We start from the raw sequence: 22,908 nt of genomic DNA on the forward strand, positions 1-22,908 counted from the left end.
CAAACTGTAAAACTTGTGTCAATGAAGGATGGAATCTTGAAGGTTGAAGAGTGGCCACCTTCATCAAGTATAACACTTTCACAAGAAGGATGATAGTTTAACTGTTAAGTACATTATCACAAGTATATAGGAAATAATTTCAAATTGCCGACAACCAACAAAACCATGAACATGTAGATACGAGACATGGTACTGTAAATAGTGTTTCTTGTTGCCCAGGTGAAACCAACTCATACGCATTAAAAGATAAATAAAAACAAATATTTCGATAAACAAGAATCAATGTATATACATATTAAAAGAATACTAATACCTTAAAAGAACTACATCATCCACCCTACTTAATATTATATTAAAAAACTCATTGATATTAATATTTCAATCTTATGTTTCATACTTTGTCCTATCCTATCAAATAAAACATGTTTGATGTTCAGATCCTTCACTAGGGGGATGTGTCAAAAGTTCTCACAGCATTTCCAAATCTGAATGTTAGTATAACAATATACATGCCCTCTATGAACTGAAGAAGACGTATATTTACCACGAGAATCGATGGGAATTGGGTGTAAACACATGAGAATGACTGAATACAGCAGAACCAAAGGACACATTGTGATATTGAAGGTCTCACTGATACAATAAGGTTCATGTTTGGAAATGATGAGCATGCTTTTGACACCCCCATTTATTATTTACAAATGTTTCATAGAATATCACACCCCGGACGTGTTGTTAGCTGGATATATTGTTAAATGACAAAAATCTCTACAACTCTATGTTTAAACTACAAGTCACACATGTTCGCAGTTCTTCCTGACAACACCCATTCCTTCTATTTTTATATGTTTGAATGAAGATCAAACTTCAGTCAACTTCAGTGTATATCGTTTCATACGAGTATCTAAACACATTTTACCAGAGCTACAGTCAAACTTTTCCCAATCTTGAGACCTACAGCGGGCACCTGGGAAGGATCGGGTAATAGGGGATGGGTACCGGAGTAGTAAATTTGGACTCGTCCCAGCCCTCCTGCAAAGTGTTGGAGACATCACCAGTGTAAGTAAGACCCGCTTTGAGTTTTTACTTTTGAAGTATATCATTTAATTTGCATCTAATTTTGATTTTTGACTGGTTAAAAAGTTTTTTTACATGACAATTCCATGATGTGAACTGAACTGGCAACCATATATCTTGTTTAGTATTGTCATCCAGTGTGTTCCAACTGATCCACCGGGCAGGTGATGAAGTAAAGGATCATTGAGTCACCAGGGCAGGTGATGAGGTAAAGATTCACTGAGACACCCGGGCAGGTGATGAGGTAAAGATTCACTGAGTGACCAGGACAGGTGATGAAGTAAATGTTCACTGAGACACCCGGGCCTGTGATGAAGTAAAGATTCACTGAGACACCGGGGCAGGTGATGAGGTAAAGATTCACTGAGACACCAGGGCAGGTGATGAAGTAAAGATTCACTGAGACACCAGGGCAGGTGATGAGGTAAAGATTCACTGAGACACCAGGGCAGGTGATGAGGTAAAGATTCACTGACACACCAGGGCAGGTGATGAAGTAAAGATTCACTGAGACACCAGGGCAGGTGATGAAGTAAAGATTCACAGAGACACCAAGGCAGATGATTATGTAAAGATTCACTGAGCCACCAGGGCAGGTGATGAAGTAAAGATTCACTGAGATAAATAAGGTTTACTGTGCACATGGTTTGTGCTCCAGCAGGATTTCCCTGGAGAGGTTATTGATGTGCTTGAATCTGTCCGGGCCGAGATGGATGCCACCGTACCACCGAGTCACCACCACCATCACGTTCTCCGCATTCAGAATCTAGAGGAAGAGGAGTCACTATATTGACAATCACCTCACTCAAGATATTTCCCTCCAAGACAGGGTACATAGTATTTTATCAAGATCACGTGCGGCAATCAGATCTCAACATTCTGGAGGTGAGATGATCATAACCTGTACACTACAAAATATCATTGTTGGGATCCATCCTTTGATCTTCTTGAGGCTAACAATAACTGTCAACATTACATGGAACTATTAAAAAAAAGGTTTTAATTTCTCTCAGCTCTCTATTTATGCCAAACGCTACCTCTACCATACTTGATACATATGTGCTTGAATAGCATATGCCGATGTAAGTTATTTGGTTTGGAAAACTTTTACTGAATAAACTGTCCACCTGGCCCTCCCTCCTCAGGTTTATAAACCTATAGTGACGTCATGCTATTGTTCTCCAGTGGGAATAAATCTCATAAACAGGGATGTTATAATATCGCCAGCATTATATATATTTTAAATAATTTATCCCAGTGAGTGTACCACTAGGCTACAGATACGATGATAAATCACAATGCTTTAAAAATGTCTGTTTCAAGCACCATATGCCTGCAACAAATATTGTACGCCCGATTCCTAAGGTTAATGCAAAGCATGTTTAAAACTATAAAAATGTTGATAAACGTTGCCTTAAGTTTCTTTTGTTGGATAAAACACTTCTCCTTGGGTTTTTATGATATTTAAAACCCTTATCCTTGGAATAAAACCTCATATAAAGCTCAAATATCCTAAAAACCCTCAGACATGCTTTGTCCTACACCTATAACATCCCCAGCTGAAACAGTTCTCTGTTACATGCCTCGCTGCCCTTACATTGAGGAGATGCAGCATTCTCTGTCCAGCTCCGAACTCTCCTTCGTCCTCACAGCTCTGGTACATGATGTCCGAGTTGGGGACTCGGATCCTGAAATACGAGTGAAGTAATCAGACAACACTCACTGAACAGGCACCTGGTGTCCTGGAGTATTCTCCTGACTTCTTATTGAAGTCCAGGACTGTCAGAAATCATTAGCATACAAATCTGACGACCGCAACATGAGACAGGTGTAGGTGGATTACAGCATCACTTGTACAAGGTAAGTGAGTGAGTGAGTGGGGTTTAACGCCACTTTTAAAAGTGTTCCAGTCATTTCACGGCGTGTCAGCTTAATGTGGGAGGAAAGCCCGAAGTGATGCAGGTCTCAGACGTTTACCACTTCGGTGAAACCAACAAGCACGGGTATGGTGCTCACAAACCTAGAAACATAATCGAGGTGAGACGGGATTCGAACCCACATCACTTGTACAAGGGGTGGCCGAGGGTTCCGAGTCAACTATGATGAACTGTGTTGCTAATAGGGCTGGGACGAGTCCAGATTTACTCCCGACCCCCTATTACCCGACCCTACCCACTGTAGGACTCAAGGAGTTGGGAACAAAATGTCCGATTGGAATTGTTTTACTGCAGCCCTGGCAAAAACAGTTTAGATTCATGTATCAAATGATCAGATCATGTGTACACTGAAGTTGACTGAAGCTTTATCTTTATTCAAACATATACTAAAGGAATGTATGCATTGTCAGAAAGAAATGCGAACATTAGCCACTTGTAGTGTAACCACTGAGCTATGCTGAGTGTTTATCACTAAATATATCAGGCGACTAACCACAGGTCTGAGTAGTACTGTGGGTACCCGGATCCTACTCAGGACCCACCCGGCCCGAGTACCCGAGTTACTTATCCCAGCCCTAGTTGCTAATCAGTTTTCAACATAATCCTGTGTGCATCGATTTTAAAGGCTTGTACAGGGGTGTTGTCTTATACGTTGGGTCACTTTATAAATGGCGATATACGGTACTATGGCCGCATGGTACTCTGGGTAGGGGAGTGAGGTTTTTACTTCTTAGGAAGAGGTGGAAATAATGAAGAAAGTTTTCAATCATTGCTAATAAAGTCCATCCTAAAAACAGTGTCAAGATCAATAAACAAATAAACAAATAAACAAATAAACACTGTCAACTTGTGCGCTCCTGTCCCCGAGACTCCTGTACACACCTGTAGGCCACGATGTTGTGGGTAGCTGCTGCTATCTTCCTGTTCTCCAGTAATTTATTCCTCACAAGCTCTATCTGAAACACAAAACAACTTATTCAGACAGTATGTTAAGTGCATGTATGTGTATTCAGTGCATGTTTATGAAAAGGGGTGTATGTGTTTGTTTGTTTGTTGTTTAACACTCCACTCATTAATATTCCAGCTATATGAGGGTGGTGTGTAAATTATCGCGTCTGGACCAGACAATCCAGTGACTGATATGAGCATCGATCCACGCAATTGGGATACAATGACATGCATCAATCAAGTCAGTGAGCCTGACCACCCGATCCTGTTAGTCACCTCTTACGACAAGCATAATCACCTTTTACTACAAGCATGGGTTGCTAAAGACCTATTCTACCCCGGATCTTCACGTGCGTGTGTGTCAGGGATGTATGTGTGTATACAGGTGTGTATGTGTGTGTACAGGGGTGTATGTGTGTGTACAGGGGTGTATGTGTGTGTACAGGGGTGTATGTGTGTGTACAGGAGTGTATGTGTGTGTACAGGGGTGTATGTGTGTACAGGGGTGTATGTGTGTGTACAGGGGTGTATGTGCGTGTGTACAGGGGTGTATGTGTGTCTACAGGGGTGTATGTGTGTGTACAGGGTGTGTGTGTGTACAGGGGTGTATGTGTGTGTACAGGGGTGTATATGCGTGTACAGAGGTGTATATGTCTGTACAGGGGTGTGTGGGGTGTACAGGGTTGTTTGTGTGTGTACAGGGGTGTATGTGTGTGTACAGGGGAGTATGTGTGTGTACAGGGGTGTGTGGGGGTGTACAGGTGTGTGTGTGTAGGGTGTGTGTATGTGTGTGTACAGGGAAGTGTGTGTGTGTACAGAGGTGTGTGTGTGTACAGGGGTGTGTGTGTACAGGGTGTATGTGTGTGTACAGGGGTGTATGTGTGTGTACAGAGGTGTATGTGTGTGTACAGGGGTGTATGTGTGTGTACAGGGGTGTATGTGTGTGTACAGAGGTGTATGTGTGTGTACGGAGGTGTATGTGTGTGTACAGGGGTGTATGTGTGTGTACAGGGGTGTATGTGTGTGTACAGAGGTGTATGTGTGTGTACAGGGATGTGTGTGTACAGGGGTGTATATGTGTGTACGGGGGTGTATGTGTGTGTACAGAGGTGTATGTGTGTATACAGGGGTGTATCTATGTACAGGGGTGTATGTGTACAGGGTGTATGTGTGTGTACAGGGGTGTGTGTGCGTGTACAGTGGTGTATGTGTGTGTACAGGTGTGTGTGTGTACAGGGGTGTATGTGTGTGTACAGGGATGTATGTGTGTGTACAGGGGTGTATGTATGTGTACAGGGGTGTACAGGGGTGTATGTGTGTGTACAGGTGTGTATGTTTGTGTACATGGGTGTATTTGTGTGTACAGGGGTGTATGTGTGTGTACAGGGGTGTATGTGTGTGTACAGGGGTGTATGTTTATCTCAAAAACATCAACATAGGGGAGTAATCAGGATTACCAAGACGTGTGGTTGACGGTCATACATTTTTTGTATATGTACATGTTATCAATAAAAGTCCATAGATTACAAAAGTAAAACACAGCAAACTCGAAGTAACTGCATAATGAAACGATCATTGTGTTTTGTGAAAAGTAATTATATATAATAAGAATACATTAAATTTCCCGTGGGCGGTCGAGATTTGTTAGTTTTACTTATACATGTTATTAATACATGTCGATAGACCTGAAATTTGATCCGTGCCTATATTTTTAAAATGCTCTGCAGGTTCTCTTTTGGACTACTGGTAATTTTAGAAACGGCTTCTATTGACATCCATAATGATTCATACTTCCATACTTTAAGGTGAGGTGAGGTGAGCTGAGGTGAAATTGAGTTTAACGTCGTGTTCAAGGTTATTGCACTAAAATGCACGTGAGTGTGGCTGCTTTTACAAGTTCAGACTAATGCCGATTTTATTGTGCTAGCCCATTGAGTACCACATAAACATGAATACCTCACTCAAACACAGCATGATGCCGAGCCGACCAGTCTTTGTTTTAGCCCCTTAATGCCGAGTGCCAGACAGGGTAACAACAAGTATAATCTTTGAACGTCTTTTGACATGATGCAGCAGGGGATCGAACCCCCGCTCCTCGGGCAGACGCTCTACCACTATACCAAAGAGGCGGTCCATTCCATCTGTTAAGGACGCCCGCCAATCTTGCTGCGGACAGTCACTGTTCGTCACACCAAGCATGTTAATTCTGCAAGCAAACACAACGACCACTTTTGCAACTTATTAGGTATCCAAGCCACAATAGCTGAGAGCTCTGTTGTAATTGTTGGATTTATTATTATCATTATTTCCCCCGATTTTTTGTACCAGGGGCACCTCAATAACCAGAGTTATTCCTATTTTTACCAGGTACAATTAGCTCACTACATACAAGAAGTGATCTATTGTCAATAAAACATTTATAATGATGTAAATTTCAACTAAAAATGCTGTTTTAAAATTACAACACTGATAAAATTCAGATGTAAAACGTTTAACAAATCAGTCCTAAATCTGTACAATAAGATGACATGTATTTATACAATATATAAAAGAGATAAAGCTGAGGACAATAATTTAAAAAGACAAAAGGAGGAAAAATCAAGTCAGTAATGTGACGGTTGGTGTATAACAACACAAATACCACATTTTCTCTGTGTGACCAGGAACATGTTTTTTTTCATCTAGCTCCTAGACCTGGAGGTAGAGTCCTGGTGTTATTATTTCAGGGTTACGATGTTACAGATTTATTATCTTCTTTTCTTCATACCGGGGAAAGGTCAGTCGAATCAGACATGCCTGATGGCTATTAGGGATCTGGCACTATGTACAGCCCCAGTGCTTATTTTCATTGACCTGTTTAAGCCCGGGCATTTACACGAGGCCTGCGTTAACTCTCAACTCTCACTGAGAGGAAGTATGTTACTTCAGAACTATATAGGAGCAGCATGGTCTTGAAGCACGACTACATATACTACAGCATACCACGGTACTCATTGCTAGAGATGTTCTCAAGGGAAACAAAAACACTGTCAGCTGTTTGGGAAACAATATTCTTATCTTGACCAACTGTGACGTTTTGAGCTGTTATGGATTATGCAAATATTTGAAAATATTTAATAAACTGGCGCCCCCAAAAAAGATAACCTGTAATTGGACACAATGACTATTTACTTTATAAAGTAAAACATAGAGAATGATATCGTGGTAAAATATGTCTCACAAATAGAACCAAAATAAAAACTGTTTATTTAGCTGCTGACTGCCAACGTTCTGACCACAGGTAACAAATGAACACACAACACATTCCTCGCTTAACAGTAGCCCAGAGAGAGAGAGAGAGAGAGAGAGAGAGAGAGAGAGAGAGAGAGAGAGAGAGAGAGAGAACTGGTGGTGTCGCCCATTGAAGACCGTTTCATCCGTGGACTTCATCTCCAAAACCGCTTCATCCCCGTCACAACAACGTCATCCACGGCAATTGCACATCATGTCAGTCGACAGACAGTGTCACGGAGATTGAAGGGACATGGTATCCGATTATCTCGACCCGACCGTGGAATGACGTTGACACCGGCGTTTGCAGGTTCAAGACTAGGGGCGAAAACTTTACTCTGATGAGAACAAGTTTTACTTATTCCGAGCTTATGGTGGTCAGCGTGTGTACAGACGTCAAGGTGAACGCCCGTCAACGAACTGTGTCCAAGAAGTTCAGCCATTTGGAGGCAGAGGCACCATGGTCTGGGGAGGAATCTGTGAAGACGTGAAGAAGAGGCTGGTTAAGAACCGACCATTTGATATGTACCCAAGAATCGATTTCACTTGGCCACTCGTGTCCAACCATTTCTAGAACGTAAGTACACACCCACAGATCTATTCACTGGGCCTACCGCCTCCATACATTTATACAACATAACTGCACACCCATGGACTTAATTCACTGGGCCACACGTGTCCAGATATTTAGAGAACATCACTGCACACTAATTGATCTATTTTACTTAGCCACACGTGTCCAGAGATTTATAGCACATAACTACACACACATGGATCTATTTCACTGTGTCAGACGTATCTAGGAATTTATAGAATATTACTACACACCAGTTCCGCGCCAAATGTCACTTGCTTGAAACTATCTGTGGTCACATTCAGCATAAGTCATCATGATAAAAACGACAGCACTTAATATAGAAACAAACATGGTTAGTTTTAATTACTGGATGGGAGTACATTAAAAAAAAAACCATAAAAGATTTCCACAGAATCATCCAATCACAAATGACAGATTGGTAAATCTGCACTGAATGCTCTATACGACTCTACGAACACTGCTGGTCGAACGAGTGATTCTGATTTTGTTAGTGGAACCCACTGTCCAGTAGGGGGATATTCTGTCATGGGTATTCACTTTTCCTATACACCGCCAGTGCATTACACACACCCATTGGGTAAGAGGAGGCTGTGCAGTGACGCTGTGGTAAGACAGTATATATCATTATACACTGAATGCTGAGTGGTTTATCTGGGTATTGATGTGTATAGAAACACGAACATAGTGTAACTGGTCATCTTATTTATCAAGTATTCCCTGTTGAGGATATTTATAACTCTCTATCCAAGATCACAACAAAGTCGTGTATCGTTTGTTGTATTCGTTCATATACAGATCATGACGAGTCAACGTTAATCGATAATTAAGTGTATGAGTTGTCAGCAATGTGTGTGTATTAATATCCTGTACTGGTTTATGCCATTTTCACTACAATCTCCAGTGTGTTACCTGTATACCTACATACTGTTTACAACACGGAAGTCAGTCGTCTACTTTCGTTATGGTAATGAGGACCAGTGCCCCACTAGGAATATGGCGGGAGATATTTAAACGTGTTTCAGGGCCTAGTCGAGTCAAGAGAATGTCTCAAATCCAAGCTACCATATCCACAATTGCAGACTTCATATTTCAATGGAGATGTTTCAGTTGAATACTTTAGTGTTTTAATTTTATCATAGAAACCAAGATTCATTAATAAACATGGTCAGGTGGTTGTTTAACATCTTGCTAAGACAGGTTGTTATTTTATTTTACTGTTTCCTTTTTCAGTATTCTTTACATATAGCAAATAGACACTATCTGGTGTATGATTAAGCAGCCCCGTGTAAGTTTTCCCTGAATTTGATAACTGGGTGCATGGACATCTGAAATATATCATATCTTTCATTTCTCAATCATATGGGAGTATGTTTCTTGTACACTTGATATGTTAAGTCAAGGGTTAAGGTCATCCTCAAGGTCATAGCCCGAAGCTTGTTCATTTGAGACGAAATAGTTGTGAGTGACCCTCGTATACAAGGTCAAGTTCACCGTGAAGGGCATTCGTAATCTGTGTTTGCCAATTTAACTTATGCAGATACTTATTTAAGTGTTATGCATGTACTTATGTTATTTGAAAACACGTTTGACAAGTGGTGACAGTTCACAGTGACCTACTTTCATTTAGAAAGCTATACTTGTGTTGCAACCTTGAATTCCATTTTGGATCAACATGTGTAGTTAATATGCAATCTGAATCGTCTGATGGAATCGTCTTGAACATTTTGAGACGATAGTGAAGGTCAAATTGGGCCTGAATGTCATACAGTCAAAAATGTACTTTGTTCACTTGTGTTTACTACGGTAGGAGGAAGGTTTGTATTTATAAACCTCTAGTGACGTCACTCTATTGTCTCGCCAGGGTCTTCTCTTACCGACTAAACCTCTACTGGTAGTTTACCGGGCATTCCCAGGGTAAGCCCCGGGCATTCCTAGGGTAAGCCCCGGGCTTTCTGCAAGAAATCCCGGGAGATTTTCTACTGAAAGCCTGGTTTTTGTCCCGAAAAATACCCTCTGTATTGAATTACCTTTCTGCATGAAAAAACAAACAACAGAACATGGCTCAACTATTTATTGATATTAGATGAAATTGAAATTGAGCGTCACAGTTCGATTTAGTTTGTCTTCAGGTCATTGGTCATCTGCTCTTTTGGGATCAGCTTCTTCACGTGATGGCGAGTTCATTTTTTTCAAAATACTAAGTATGTCAGAGACCGTTGCCTTTTGGTTGTCAGAAGTTCTCTTGTAATTTTGAACGGCGTCGCTCCGATGTCCTGAAACAAATTGTTCAGATTACTGAAAGTATTACACATACAGCATACAAATACACTTAAAAACTATTACAGATTCCAAAAACACCAATATTACCATATATATCATAAATAAAAAAGAGCATCTTACTGGTTTGGAAAAAATATTTCTTTGATATGTTATGACTTTTGCTGAATAAAAATTTCTTATTACTGCAGGACTAAAATGTTTATCAACCTACCGGTAATTTCGCAAATCATTTGTTCATCAACGTCACCTTGATACAGTCGAGAGGCTGCCGTGGCTCTCAAGGAATGGTTTATCTTCATGCCCTCAATACCGAACGTCTTGCACAGTCTTTTGACGGTAACTTGTAAGGTTATTTCACGCTCGGAGAGTGGATCTCCTAAACGGAATTTAAAGTCATCACTTTCCTTGTCTTCTTCAGCACAGGATGCCGATTCTTTAAAAACTGACTGCGTCAGAAATATATCGTTGTCTGCGTCCATCCTCTTCAGTGGAATTCATTCGACTGGCTTGAACCACGTGCGCTCATTGTTACAACGGGCCTGAAGCACGTGCGTCTCGTGCAGCGCGCGGATGTACTCCCCGCGTATTGCAGTTAAGCTCTCAACAGTTAATATCAATGAAGTCATGTTAATACCAATTAGTAAAATTATTTCTAATTCATATTATTTGATCAGTTCATAAGTGAGATCAAAAACTTGCCCTCGGTTTTGTTTGGGAAGTATGCCCTTGGCCTCGGAAAAGGGGGTCGGGCCTATCGCCCCTCCCCCCTTTCCCTCCTCCGCGGGCATACTTCCCAAACAAAACCTCGGGCGCGGTTTTGATCCTACACATATTATCCTTGGGGGAGGGCATTTGAGGGGCAAGGTTGTGTGCTACCTTTGAATGAGGTTCAAGCTTATTTAATCGAAAGTGCATACAGCTTTCTTATTGAGGTAGCTAGAGGCATCAAACTTTTGTTGTTTACTATGTTCTCATAGAATTTTCACAACCATTTTGCCCTTAACGCTAAAAAGAGAGCGAGGGAGAGAGATAGAGAGAAAGAGAGAGAGAGAGAGAGAGAGAGAGAGAGAGAGAGAGAACTGGTGGTATCGCCCATTGAAGACCGTTTCATCCGTGGATTTCATATCCAAACCCGCTTCATCCCCGTCACAACAACGTCATCCACGGCAATTGTACATCATGTCAGTCGACAGACAGTGTCACGGAGATTGAAGGAATATGGTACCGGTTACCTCGACCCGGCCATGGAATGACGTATACGCCGGCGTTTGCAGGTTCAAGACTAGGGACGAAACGTTTTCTCTGATGAGAACAGATTTTACTTATTCCGAGCTTATGGTGGTCAGCGTGTGTACAGACGTCAAGGTGAACGCCCATCACCGAACTGTGTCCAAGAAGTTCAGCCATTTGGAGGCAGAGGCACCATGGTCTGGGGAGGAATCTGTGAAGACTTGAAGAAGAGGCTGGTTAAGAACCGACCATTTGATATGTACCCATGGATCGATTTCACTTGGCCACTCGTGTCCAATCATTCCTAGAACGTAAGTACACACCCACAGATCTATTTCACTGGGCCTGCCGTCTCCATACATTTATACAACATAACCACACACACATGGACTTAATTCACTGGGCCACACGTGTCCAGAGATTTATAGAACATCACTGCACACTAATTGATCTATTTTACTTAGCCACACGTATCTAGGAATTTATAGAACATAACTACACACACATGGATCTATTTCACTGTGTCAGACGTATCTAGGGATTTATAGAATTTACTACACACCAGTTCCGCGCCAAATGTCACTTGCTTGAAAATATCTGTGGTCACATTCAGCATAAGTCATCATGTTAAAAATGACAGCACTTAATATAGAAACAAACATGGTTAGTTTTAATTACTGGATGGGAGTACATTAAAAAAACATAAACGATTTACATAGAATCATCCAATCACAAATGCCAGATTGGTTAATCTGCACTGAATGCTCTCTACGAACACTGCTGGTCCACTGATTCTGATTTTGTTAGTGGAACCTTGTCCAGTAGGGGGATATTCTGTCATGGGTATTCACTTTTCCTATACACCGCCAGTGCGTTACACCCACCCACACGGAAAGTGGAGGCTGTGAAGTGACGCTGTGGTAAGACAGTATATATCATTATACACTGAATGCTGAACGGTTTATTCCGGTATCTATGTGTATGGAAACACGAACATAGTGTAACTGGTCATCTTATTTATCAAGTATTCCCTGTGCAGTGACGCAGTGGTAAGACAGCATATATCATTATACACTGAATGCTGAACGGTTTATTCCGGTATCTATGTGTATGGAAACACGAACATAGTGTAACTGGTCATCTTATTTATCAAGTATTCCCTGTTGAGGTTATTTACAACTCTCTGTCCAAGACTACAACAAAGTCGTGTATCGTTTGTTGGATTCGTTCATATACAGATCATGACGAGTCAACGTTAATAGATAATCATATGTATGAGTTGTCAGCAATGTGTGTGTATTAATATCCTGTACTGGTTTATGCCATAGTCACCACAATATCCAGTGTGTGATCACCTGTATACCTACATACTGTTTACAACACGGAAGTGAGTCGTCTACTTTCGTTATGGTAATGAGGACCAGTGACCCACTAAGAATATGGCGGGAGATATTCAAACGTGTTTCGGCTCCCAGTACAGTTTCGAGTCAAGAGATTGTCTCAAATCCAAGCTACTATATACACAATTGCAGACTTCATATTTCAATGGAGATGTTTCAGTTGAATTCTTTACTGTTTTAATTTTATCATAGAAACGAAGATTCATGAATAATTATGGTTAGGTGGTTGTTTAACATCTCGCTAAGACAGGTTGTTATTGTATTTATATTTTACTGTTTCCTTTTTCAGAAAACTAAGAACAATTCTTGACATTTAGGAAATAGACACTATCCGGTGTATGATAAAGCAGCCATGTGTAAGGGTTTTTTTTAAATTTGATCACTGGGTGCATGGACATCTGAAATATATCATATCTTTCATTTCTTAATCATATGGGAGTATGTTTCTTGTACACTTGATATGTCAAACCTAGGGTTTAGGTCATCCTCAAGGTCATAACCCAAAGCTTGTTTAAATGAACGGGTCGCGTTGTTGCCCTTTTCGATTAACCGTGCGCACGTGTAGTTCGCGAATAAATCTACGCTGGCTCAGAAATGGTTATACTCCTTTTCAAACTCCCACGATCTTTTGTTAGCTTCAATGGTTCTAAAACTAAAGTAGCAATGGCAATGTGGGTTGCTCTACACACAATTAATACAAATCGTTCATCAATGCTCCAGAAATTATTTCGTATCATTTTCTTGTCGTTGTACTGTTGAAATCCTGAACCTTACCATGTTTCAGATGGCAACCTCTCAGAAGCTTACGGAACATTTCCTGACCTGTACAATATGCACAGAGGTGTTCGATAATCCCTGTACACTTGTGTGTAATCACACCTTTTGTCGGAAATGTGTCGTCAACTACACCAAGACCAGACCAGAAGCCATCAGTGCCAAGTCCCTCCTCTGTCCATTCTGCAACAAGATGACGAAAGTGTCTGCCCCTGAGAGACCAGTGGAGAAGTGGGCGGATGACGTCAAACCTAGCTTTGTCATCCAGGGACTCTTGGACTCGTTTGGTCCGGGGTATAAAGGTAGATACAGCTGATTTTCTCCCAGGCGGATTAACTACTAACGACAGACATTTTTAATTTTCCCTAAACACCAGAGTATACATCGACACTATGTGCAAGAAGCTCCAAACTCGATGAACTATTGACATACTTGAGTTTTTGCACAATCGTTTCATCTATCATATTACTCATGAACAAGACTTTGAAATAGTGATTGTATACAGACTTGCACTTTTGGAAGTAGTTCAGGCATTCTATTCATTTCAAACCGTATCTAACTCGCTATCATCGGCACTGGCCTTTGGTGGTTTATGCCTTGTATAATGTTGAGATTTACATAATGCAGGCACATGGTTGTTGTCTTTCCACTGTGCAGATAAAATCACTGCAGATATTAGAATTGAGGAATAGAATGGGATTATTTAGGATAGGATGTCTCTTACCCTGTACCACCCACCCCTGCAGTCCCATACATCTGTTCCGCCCTGTCCCTCCCACCCCTGCAGTCCCATACATCTGTTCCGCCCTGTCCCTGCCACCCCTGCAGTCCCATACACCTGTTCCGCCCTGTCCCTCCCACCCCTGCAGTCCCATACATCTGTTCCGCCCTGTCCCTCCCACCCCTGCAGTCCCATACATCTGTTCCGCCCTGTCCCTCCCACCCCTGCAGTCCCATACATCTGTTCCGCCCTGTCCCTCCCACCCCTGCAGTCCCATACACCTGTTCCGCCTGTCCCTCCCACCCCTGCAGTCCCATACACCTGTTCCGCCCTGTCCCACCCACCCCTGCAGTCCCATACATCTGTTCCGCCCTGTCCCTCCCACCCCTGCAGTCCCATACATCTGTTCCGCCCTGTCCCTCCCACCCCTGCAGTCCCATACATCTGTTCCGCCCTGTCCCTCCCACCCCTGCAGTCCCATACATCTGTTCCGCCCTGTCCCTCCCACCCCTGCAGTCCCATACATCTGTTCCGCCCTGTCCTTCCCACCCCTGCAGTCCCATACATCTGTTCCGCCCTGTCCCACCCACCCCTGCAGTCCCATACACCTGTTCCGCCCTGTCCCTCCCACCCCTGCAGTCCCATACATCTGTTCCGCCCTGTCCCACCCACCCCTGCAGTCCCATACACCTGTTCCGCCCTGTCCCTCCCACCCCTGCAGTCCCATACATCTGTTCCGCCCTGTCCCTCCCACCCCTGCAGTCCCATACACCTGTTCCGCCCTGTCCCACCCACCCCTGCAGTCCCATACACCTGTTCCGCCCTGTCCCACCCACCCCTGCAGTCCCATACACCTGTTCCGCCCTGTCCCACCCACCCCTGCAGTCCCATACATCTGTTCCGCCCTGTCCCTCCCACCCCTGCAGTCCCATACACCTGTTCCGCCCTGTCCCACCCACCCCTGCAGTCCCATACACCTGTTCCGCCCTGTCCCACCCACCCCTGCAGTCCCATACACCTGTTCCACCCTGTCCCACCCACCCCTGCAGTCCCATACACCTGTTCCGCCCTGTCCCATCCACCCCTGCAGTCTCATACACCCATCCCTCACACCCCTGCAGTCCCAGTCCCCTGTCCCTCCCACCCCTGCAGTCCAATTCCCCTCTCCCGCCCTGTTTCTCCCTACCTTGCAGTTCCATTCCCCTGTCCCGCGCTTCCCCCCCCCCCCCCTGCAGTCCCTTTCCCATGTCCCGCCCTGTCCCTCCCACCCCTGCAGTCCCATTCCCCTATCCCGCCCTGTCCCTCCCAACCCTGAAGTCCCATTCCCCTGCCCCGCCCACCCCTGCAGTTCGATTGCCCCGCCCTGTCTCTCCCACCCCTGTAGCCCCATTTCCCCTGCTACCCCCCCCCCCCCCCCCCCCCACCCCTGCAGTCCCATTCCACTTCCCCGCCCTGTCCCTCCCACCCCTGCAGTCCCATTCCCCTGTCCCGTCTTGTCCCTCCCACCCCTGCAGTCCCGTTGCTCTGTCCCGCCCTGTCTCTCCCACCCCTGCAGTCCCATTCCCCCGTCCCTCCCAACCCTGCAGTCCAATCCTGTCCTACCCACCCCTGCAGTCCCGTTCGACTGTCCCGCCCTGTCCCACCCTGTCCCACCCACTCCTGCAGTGACCAGCTACTAAAGTGCACACACGAACTGGGTACTAAATAGATTTCCATAAGTGATAAAATGTATACCAAATGCTTAAGTAAGTAGGTTTTATTTAATTGGTCCATCTCCTGTTGCTGATAGTGTTTCCGTTGCTAGAAAGATATAAGGAGATATAAACACATGTAAATAGTTTAAGTAGGTGAAATGTTATTATGCAACTGTAATGTGTTTACAGAGACGACCTACTGTACCTACTGCCAAGAAGATGGGGAGACAACTCCGGCTGTTGTTTGGTGCTCGGTCTGTGATGAGGCACTCTGTGACAAATGTACTGGAGCTCACAACCGCATCCCATCATTTCGTCAGCATGACGTCACTGACCTGTCTGGAGAGGTAAAGGCTAAGGGAAGACGAAAGGTCAAGATCATGTGCAGAGAGCACAGACAGGAGTCGCTAGAATTTCTCTGTAAGGATTGCAAGAGAGCAGCATGTCAGAAATGTTGCATCATTTACCACAGGAAATGTGACGCCGTTGTCACGATCACGTCACAGATAACGACAATGAAAACACAGCTGAGAGAAGTGAAGAAGGCATTATCAAAGAAGGAAGATGAGATGAAACTACGTGTGAATGAAAAGAAGTTGAAAGAGAAATTAGGGAGAGATCATTATTCACGGATGAAATCGAACATTCAGTCCGCATGCCAGAAAGTTATCAATCAGGCCAAGGAGAAGGAGAGGAAGCTGTTAGATCAGATGGAAGACATTTCATATAAACACATCGGGCAACTGAAAGCAGACATTAAGTCAGGTGAGATGTCAGTACAGATGTACCAACAACAGGCGGAGCTGATAGACCAGGCTCTACAATCTGAGTGTGACATGGATGTGTATGAGATGTATCAGGGATGTGAGGCAGGTGATGTGGAGGCTGTCGGAGACGCAGATGTGAAGGCGAGAGGAAGAATAACCAAGGTCACATTCAGACAGGACACGGACAAGCTGAGTTAATCTCTGGACGATCTACAGCTGGGTGAGATAGACGTCCTGTATGAGAGTGTGCTGGACCTGACGGCTACTCCTGTGTTACACGACACCACTGACGTCAAAGTAGCAGGCGACAGTAACACACCATGCCCGGGTGACGTGACAGTGATGGTGGTGAATGACACAGATACAGTTGTAGTCACAGACTGGAACTACAACAGTGTGAAGTCCTTCTACACCAGGAATAACCAGACACGTCACAGTAAACTCAGTCTGGGTGGTCAACCATGGAGTCTGACAAAGTTGACATACAACCAGGTGGCCGTCACTGTCCTGAACATCTATCAGATTGTAACAGTAGAAGTCAACCCTGACCTGGTGCTGCTGTCAACCATCACAACCAGCAAACAGTACTTGGGCATAACGTCCTTGACACCATCAACACTAGCAGCTAGTTCCCGGTCTCCTCCCTGTGTTGATATCCTGGATATGACGGGAAACGTGCTGAGGTCAATCAGTCCACTCCACAATGGTAACAACATCTTACAATATCCCAACTTCCTCTGTACCACGAGGACAGGAAACATCCTGGTGTCTGACTGTGGAACCAAGTGTGTCGTGTGTCTGACCCCCGAGGGAGATGTGGTGTTCACCTACAGCCCTACAGGAGACACAGCACTGAAGCTTCCCCAGGGTATCACAAGTACCAGCACAGGTGACATCCTGGTGACAGCCATCCTTCTATACAGAGTCATCCATCTGACGGAGTCAGGACAGTTTGTCAGAAACATACTGACACAACAGGACGGTATCAACAACCCCCAGGGTGTGTGTGTAGACGGACATGGCCACGTGTATGTTTGTCTCAGTAGGGAAGGAGTAATTAAGGTGTTCACATGTAAACACTGACAACGTGTGTTTGTGACATATATATGAGTATAGAACTCTCTCAGGCTGCTGTCGTCTTTAGGAAGGAATTCATAAACGCCCAAACAGCAGGATACTTATTATCCACAGGTTGCCTTATGGATGACGATGTACTATTCAGGATATCTCAGTCACATGCATGTCTCACAGTACACGATACATCAACTGTGTTTTAAAGACATCTCCGATACGAGACCTGTCCATGTTACTCTCAAATACATCAACATAGTGAAGTAATCAGGATTACCAAGATGTGTGGTGGACGTCATACATTTATTGATTTTATGTGTACATGTTATTAATAAATGTCGACAGACCTGATATTTGATCCGTGCATATATTTTTAAAGTTCTGAAAGTTCTGTTTTGGATTACTGGTAAGTTTAGAAACGGACTTTGTTGAAGTTAAGTAAAACAGTTAATCAAAAGCTTGAAACCCTTTCCATATGCACAAGAAATCTCTTCCGAAAGCATTTCTTATAAGTCAAGGTAAATAATCAAGAAATGAACTGAATTCAAAAGTTACTTCACCTCAAACACAATAAGAAGAAGAAATAAAACTGTTATCAAAAATATAATTTATTTTTAAGTTTTTGAAAAGTTAATAGCCACCAATCTTGCTGCGGACAGTCACTGTTCGTCACACCAAGCATGTTAATTCTGCAAGCAAACACAACGATCACTTTTGCAACTTATTAGGTATCCAAGCCACAATGGCTGAGGGCTCTGTTGTAACAACACTAATACCACATTTTCTCTGTGTGACCAGGAACATTGTTTTATTTCATCTAGCTCCTAGACCTGGAGGTAGAGTCCTGGTGTTATTATTTCAGGGTGACGATGTTACAGATTTATTATCTTCTTTTCTTCATACCAGGGAAAAGACAGTTGGTTATTGGAGATCTGGCACTATGTACAGCCCCAGTGCTTATTTTCATTCACCTGTTTAAGTCCGGACATTTACACGAGGCCGGCGTTTAGCCTCAACTCTCACTGAGAGGAGGTATGTTAATTCATAACTACACAGGTACAGCATGGTCTTGAAGCACGACTACATATACTATAGCATACCATGGTACTCCTTGCTAGAGATGTTATCAAGGGAAACAAAAACACAATGTCAGCTGTTAAATATGGAGCAGTTATTCTCCTCTGGACCCTTCCTACAGATCTGAAACTGTGTCTGTAGATGTGCAACACGGAGACAGAAATATGTCAACATCAAAGTTGTGTTTCACATCACATGGTTACGTTAGGCATCCAATGTTATCCAACTTATAATATCTCTCTCTATTCTATAATGAATAACACCCCAGACACATTTGCCGCCACAGCTTCGTTTCAGTAGTGACATGCCCATCCACAAAGACTCCTAGGCACATACTCTGTACAGGACATAAAGGCACAGTGGCGATTTAGATAAAAGATTGCCATGTCTCTAGCTCACCTGATCTGTAGCTCACCTGGATATGTAGTCAACAGTTTAAAATGTTAGCAACGAAGATTTGGGAGAATTTAGGAGGATCACATTTTGGAGTAACAAGAGCAAAGATCTGATGTTCATGAGATTTGTCTCAGATGTTTAACACTTTGGTGAAACCCACAAGCAGGTATCATATTTGTTCCGTAAATCTGAAATGTACAAATAATACCTGTAACCATGGTAACATGGCCAAGTTGCCTAGAGTGAGTGAGTATGGTTTTATGCCGCTTTTAGCAATATTCCAGCAATATCACGGCGGGGGACACCAGAACAAGTTGCCGAGAGGTCATGTAAGTGATAACACAGCTGACAACACAGACCAGCTTCATCAAACTCTGTCAATAGTCAAGCTGTAAAACTTGCGTCAATGAAGGATGGAATCTTGAAGGTTGAAGAGTGGCAACCTTCATCTAGTATCACACTTTCACAAGAAGGACATGATAGTTTAACTTTTAAGTACATTATCACAAGTATATAGGAAATAATTTCAAATTGCCGACAACCAAAAGAACCATGAACATGTAGATACGAGACATGATACTGTAAATAGTGTTTCTTGTTGCACAGGTGAAACCAGCTCATATGCATTAAAAGATAAATTAAAACAAATATTCCGATAAACAAGAATCAATCTATATACATATTAAAAGAATACTAATACCTTAAAAGAACTACATCATCCATCCTACTTAATATTATATTAAAAACTTATTGATATTAATATTTCAATCTTATGTTTCAAACTTTGTCCTATCCTATCAAATAAAACATGTTTGATGTTCAGATCCTTCACTAGGGGGATGTGTCAAAAGTTCTCACAGCATTTCCAAATCTGAATGCTAGTATAACAATATACATGCCCTCTATGAAATGAAGAAGACGTATATTTACCACGAGAATCGATGGGAATTGGGTATAACACACGAGAATGACTGAATACAGCAGAACCAAAGGACACATTGTGATAATGAAGTTCTCACTGAAACAATAAGGTTCATGTTTGGAAATGATGAGCATGCTTTTGACACATCCATTTATTATTTACAAATGTTTCATAAAATATCACATGCTTCAGTGGGGAATGAAGCCTTAAATATGGACAGCTCTTGCACAAATAGTCTTAAAAAAAATCCTGTACAATAGTTAGGATCTTCACCAAGACAGACGGCCATCTTGTGGAGTGTCACCTTTTCTTGCTCGTCCGGGGGCCTTTCTTGTCCTCCTGGAACCCAAGGAATAGATTCACATGAAGCACATGACGCAGGTTGTGTGGGGACAGGCTGTGTTCATGTTTACTCTGCTGCAAAGTAGGGCTGGGACGGGTAACTCGGGTACCAGAGCTACAGTCAAACTTTTCCCAATCTTGAGACCTACAGCGGGTACCTGGGAAGGGTCCGGTAATAGGGGGTGGGTACCCGAGTTGTAAATTTGGACTCGTCCGAGCCCTCCTGCAAAGTGTGGGAGACATCACCAGTGTAAGCAAGACCTGCTTTGAGTTTTTACTTTTGAAACTTATAATTTAATTTGCATCTAATTTTGATTTTTGACTGGTTAAAAAGTCAGGATTTTTTTACATGACAATTCCATGATGTGATCTGAACTTGCAACCATATATCTTGTTAAGTAATGTCACCCAGTGTTCCCACTCAGACACCAGGGCATGTGATGAAGTAAAGATTCACCGAGACACCAGGGCAGGTGATGAAGTAAAGATTCACCGAGACACCAGGGCAGGTGATGAAGTAAAGATTCACTGAGACACCAGGGCAGGTGATGAAGTAAAGATTCACTGAGGCACCGGGGCAGGTGATGAAGTAAAGATTCACTGACACACCAGGGCAGGTGATGAAGTAAAGATTCACTGACACACCAGGGCAGGTGATGAAGTAAAGGTTCACTGAGACACCAGGGCAGGTGATGAAGTAAAGGTTCACTGAGACACCAGGGCAGGTGATGAAGTAAAGATTCACTGAGCCACCAGGGCAGGTGATGAAGTAAAGATTCACTGGGACACCAGGGCAGGTGATGAAGTAAAGATTCACTGAGACACCAGGGCAGGTGATGAAGTAAAGGTTCACAGAGACACCAGGACAGGTGATGAAGTAAATGTTCAGCGAGACACCAGGGCAGGTGATGAAGTAAAGATTCACTGAGACACCAGGGCAGGTGATGAGGTAAAGATTAACTTAGTTACCAGGGCAGGTGATCAAGTAAAGATTCACTGAGTGACAAGGCAGGTGATGAGGTAAAGATTCACTGAGACACCAGGGCAGGTCATGAAGTAAAGATTCACTGAGACACCAGGGCAGGTGATGAAATAAAGATTTACTGAGACACCAGGGCAGGTGATGAAGTAAAGATTCACTGAGACACCAGTGCAGGTGATGAGGTAAAGATTCACTGACACACCGGGCAGGTGATGAGGTAAAGATTCAACGAGACACCAGGGCAGGTGATGAAGTAAAGATTCACCGAGACACCAAAATAGGTGATGAAGTAAAGATTCACTGAGACACCAGTGCAGGTGATGAGGTAAAGATTCACTGACACACCGGGGCAGGTGATGAGGGAAAGATTCAACGAGACACCAGGCCAGGTGATGAAGTAAAGATTCACCGAGACACCAGAACAGGTGATGAAGTAAAGATTCACTGAGACACCGGGGCAGGTGATGAGGTAAAGATTCACTGGGACACCAGGGCAGGTGACGAAGTAAATGTTCACCGAGACACCAGGGCAGGTGATGAAGTAAAGATTCACTGACACACCGGGCAGGTGATGAGGTAAAGATTCACTGACACACCGGGCAGGTGATGAGGTAAAGATTCAACGAGACACCAGGGCAGGTGATGAAGTAAAGATTCACCGAGACACCAAAATAGGTGATGAAGTAAAGATTCACTGAGACACCAGTGCAGGTGATGAGGTAAAGATTCACTGACACACCGGGGCAGGTGATGAGGTAAAGATTCACTGGGACACCAGGGCAGGTGACGAAGTAAATGTTCACCGAGACACCAGGGCAGGTGATGAAGTAAAGATTCACTGAGACACCGGGGCAGGTGATGAGGTAAAGTTTCACTGAGACATCGGGGCAAGTGATGAAGTAAATGTTCACCGAGACACCAGGGCAGGTGATGAAGTAAAGATTCACTGAGACACCAGGACAGGTGATGAAGTAAAGATTCACTGAGACACCAGGGCAGGTGATGAGGTAAAGATTCACAGAGACACCAGGGCAGGTGATGAAGTAAAGATTCACTAAGGTAAATAAGGTTTACTTTGCACATAGTTTGTGACAGTGTGCGCCACCCTTCAGTCAGTTGATACATGTGCAATGCCATTGCTGCACATCCTAGGGCACTAATGGATGAGCCCAGGGTATAAGTATCAAATGAATACAACTCCTCCCCCACCCCTCCTCCCCTCACCTTCTCCTTCACGTAGCCGTGCTCCAGCAGGATCCCCCTGGAGAGGTTATTGATGTGCTTGAATCTGTCCGGGCCGAGATGGATGCCACCGTACCACCGAGTCACCACCACCATCACGTTCTCCGCATTCAGAATCTAGAGGAAGAGGCGTCACTATATTAACAATCACCTCATTCAAGATATAGCCCTCCCAGACGG

General features: G+C 43.5%; 4 protein-coding genes and 1 long non-coding RNA gene across 6 annotated transcripts in view; 2 read left to right on the forward strand and 3 right to left on the reverse strand.

Annotated features, from left to right (window-relative positions):
- Nucleotides 1-1,731: 1,731 nt before the first annotated feature.
- Nucleotides 1,732-3,972, reverse strand: LOC124115154. The gene is made up of 3 exons (XR_007221697.1): nt 3,897-3,972; nt 2,675-2,765; nt 1,732-1,843 (listed from the first exon to the last, which is right to left on the reverse strand). It is a non-coding gene; the product is annotated as an uncharacterized LOC124115154 (long non-coding RNA).
- Nucleotides 3,973-8,340: 4,368 nt separating this feature from the next.
- On the forward strand, nt 8,341-18,123 carry LOC125381137 (E3 ubiquitin-protein ligase TRIM56-like). The gene is made up of 3 exons (XM_048397376.1): nt 8,341-8,436; nt 13,525-13,816; nt 16,119-18,123. Exons 1-3 carry the CDS (start codon nt 8,356-8,358, stop codon nt 16,892-16,894), a joined length of 1,149 nt encoding a protein of 382 aa, XP_048253333.1. The 5' UTR covers nt 8,341-8,355; the 3' UTR covers nt 16,895-18,123.
- LOC124125249 lies at nt 9,888-11,102 on the reverse strand. The gene is made up of 2 exons (XM_048397380.1): nt 10,322-11,102; nt 9,888-10,103 (listed from the first exon to the last, which is right to left on the reverse strand). Exons 1-2 carry the CDS (start codon nt 10,587-10,589, stop codon nt 9,961-9,963), a joined length of 411 nt encoding a protein of 136 aa, XP_048253337.1. The 5' UTR covers nt 10,590-11,102; the 3' UTR covers nt 9,888-9,960.
- On the forward strand, nt 17,039-17,779 carry LOC124114341 (protein lin-41-like). The gene has a single exon (XM_048397298.1). The coding sequence runs from the start codon at nt 17,039-17,041 to the stop codon at nt 17,777-17,779; it is 741 nt and encodes a 246-aa protein (XP_048253255.1).
- Nucleotides 18,124-19,410: 1,287 nt separating the features above from the next.
- Nucleotides 19,411-22,908, reverse strand: part of LOC124121849 (protein IMPACT-like) — a 35,675-nt gene continuing 32,177 nt past the window's right edge. For both annotated transcript variants that reach the window (XM_048397378.1, XM_048397377.1), the window contains exons 10-11: nt 22,711-22,845; nt 19,411-20,501 (exon numbers count right to left, since the gene is read on the reverse strand). In XM_048397378.1, coding sequence (XP_048253335.1) covers nt 20,463-20,501; nt 22,711-22,845 — 174 coding nt within the window. In that variant the 3' untranslated portion in view covers nt 19,411-20,462. The remainder of the gene's footprint in view (nt 20,502-22,710; nt 22,846-22,908) is intronic.

Source organism: Haliotis rufescens, unplaced genomic scaffold (assembly GCF_023055435.1).
Source record: "Haliotis rufescens isolate VD_foot unplaced genomic scaffold, xgHalRufe1.0.p SCAF_17, whole genome shotgun sequence".
Taxonomy (NCBI): domain Eukaryota; kingdom Metazoa; phylum Mollusca; class Gastropoda; order Lepetellida; family Haliotidae; genus Haliotis; species Haliotis rufescens.

What these genes read in the sequence shown, in the direction of transcription:
- LOC124125249 (XM_048397380.1), bottom strand. Translation starts at nt 10,589, where the DNA reads ATGGACGCAGACAACGATATATTTCTGACGCAGTCAGTTTTTAAAGAA. An exon ending in AATGATTTGCGAAATTACCG is followed by an intron (nt 10,104 to 10,321) that starts GTAGGTTGATAA and finishes AATTTGTTTCAG; the next exon opens with GACATCGGAGCGACGCCGTT.
- LOC124114341 (XM_048397298.1), top strand. Translation starts at nt 17,039, where the DNA reads ATGGTGGTGAATGACACAGATACAGTTGTAGTCACAGACTGGAACTAC.
- LOC125381137 (XM_048397376.1), top strand. Translation starts at nt 8,356, where the DNA reads ATGGGTATTCACTTTTCCTATACACCGCCAGTGCATTACACACACCCA. An exon ending in GGCTGTGCAGTGACGCTGTG is followed by an intron (nt 8,437 to 13,524) that starts GTAAGACAGTAT and finishes ACCATGTTTCAG; the next exon opens with ATGGCAACCTCTCAGAAGCT. An exon ending in GTTTGGTCCGGGGTATAAAG is followed by an intron (nt 13,817 to 16,118) that starts GTAGATACAGCT and finishes ATGTGTTTACAG; the next exon opens with AGACGACCTACTGTACCTAC.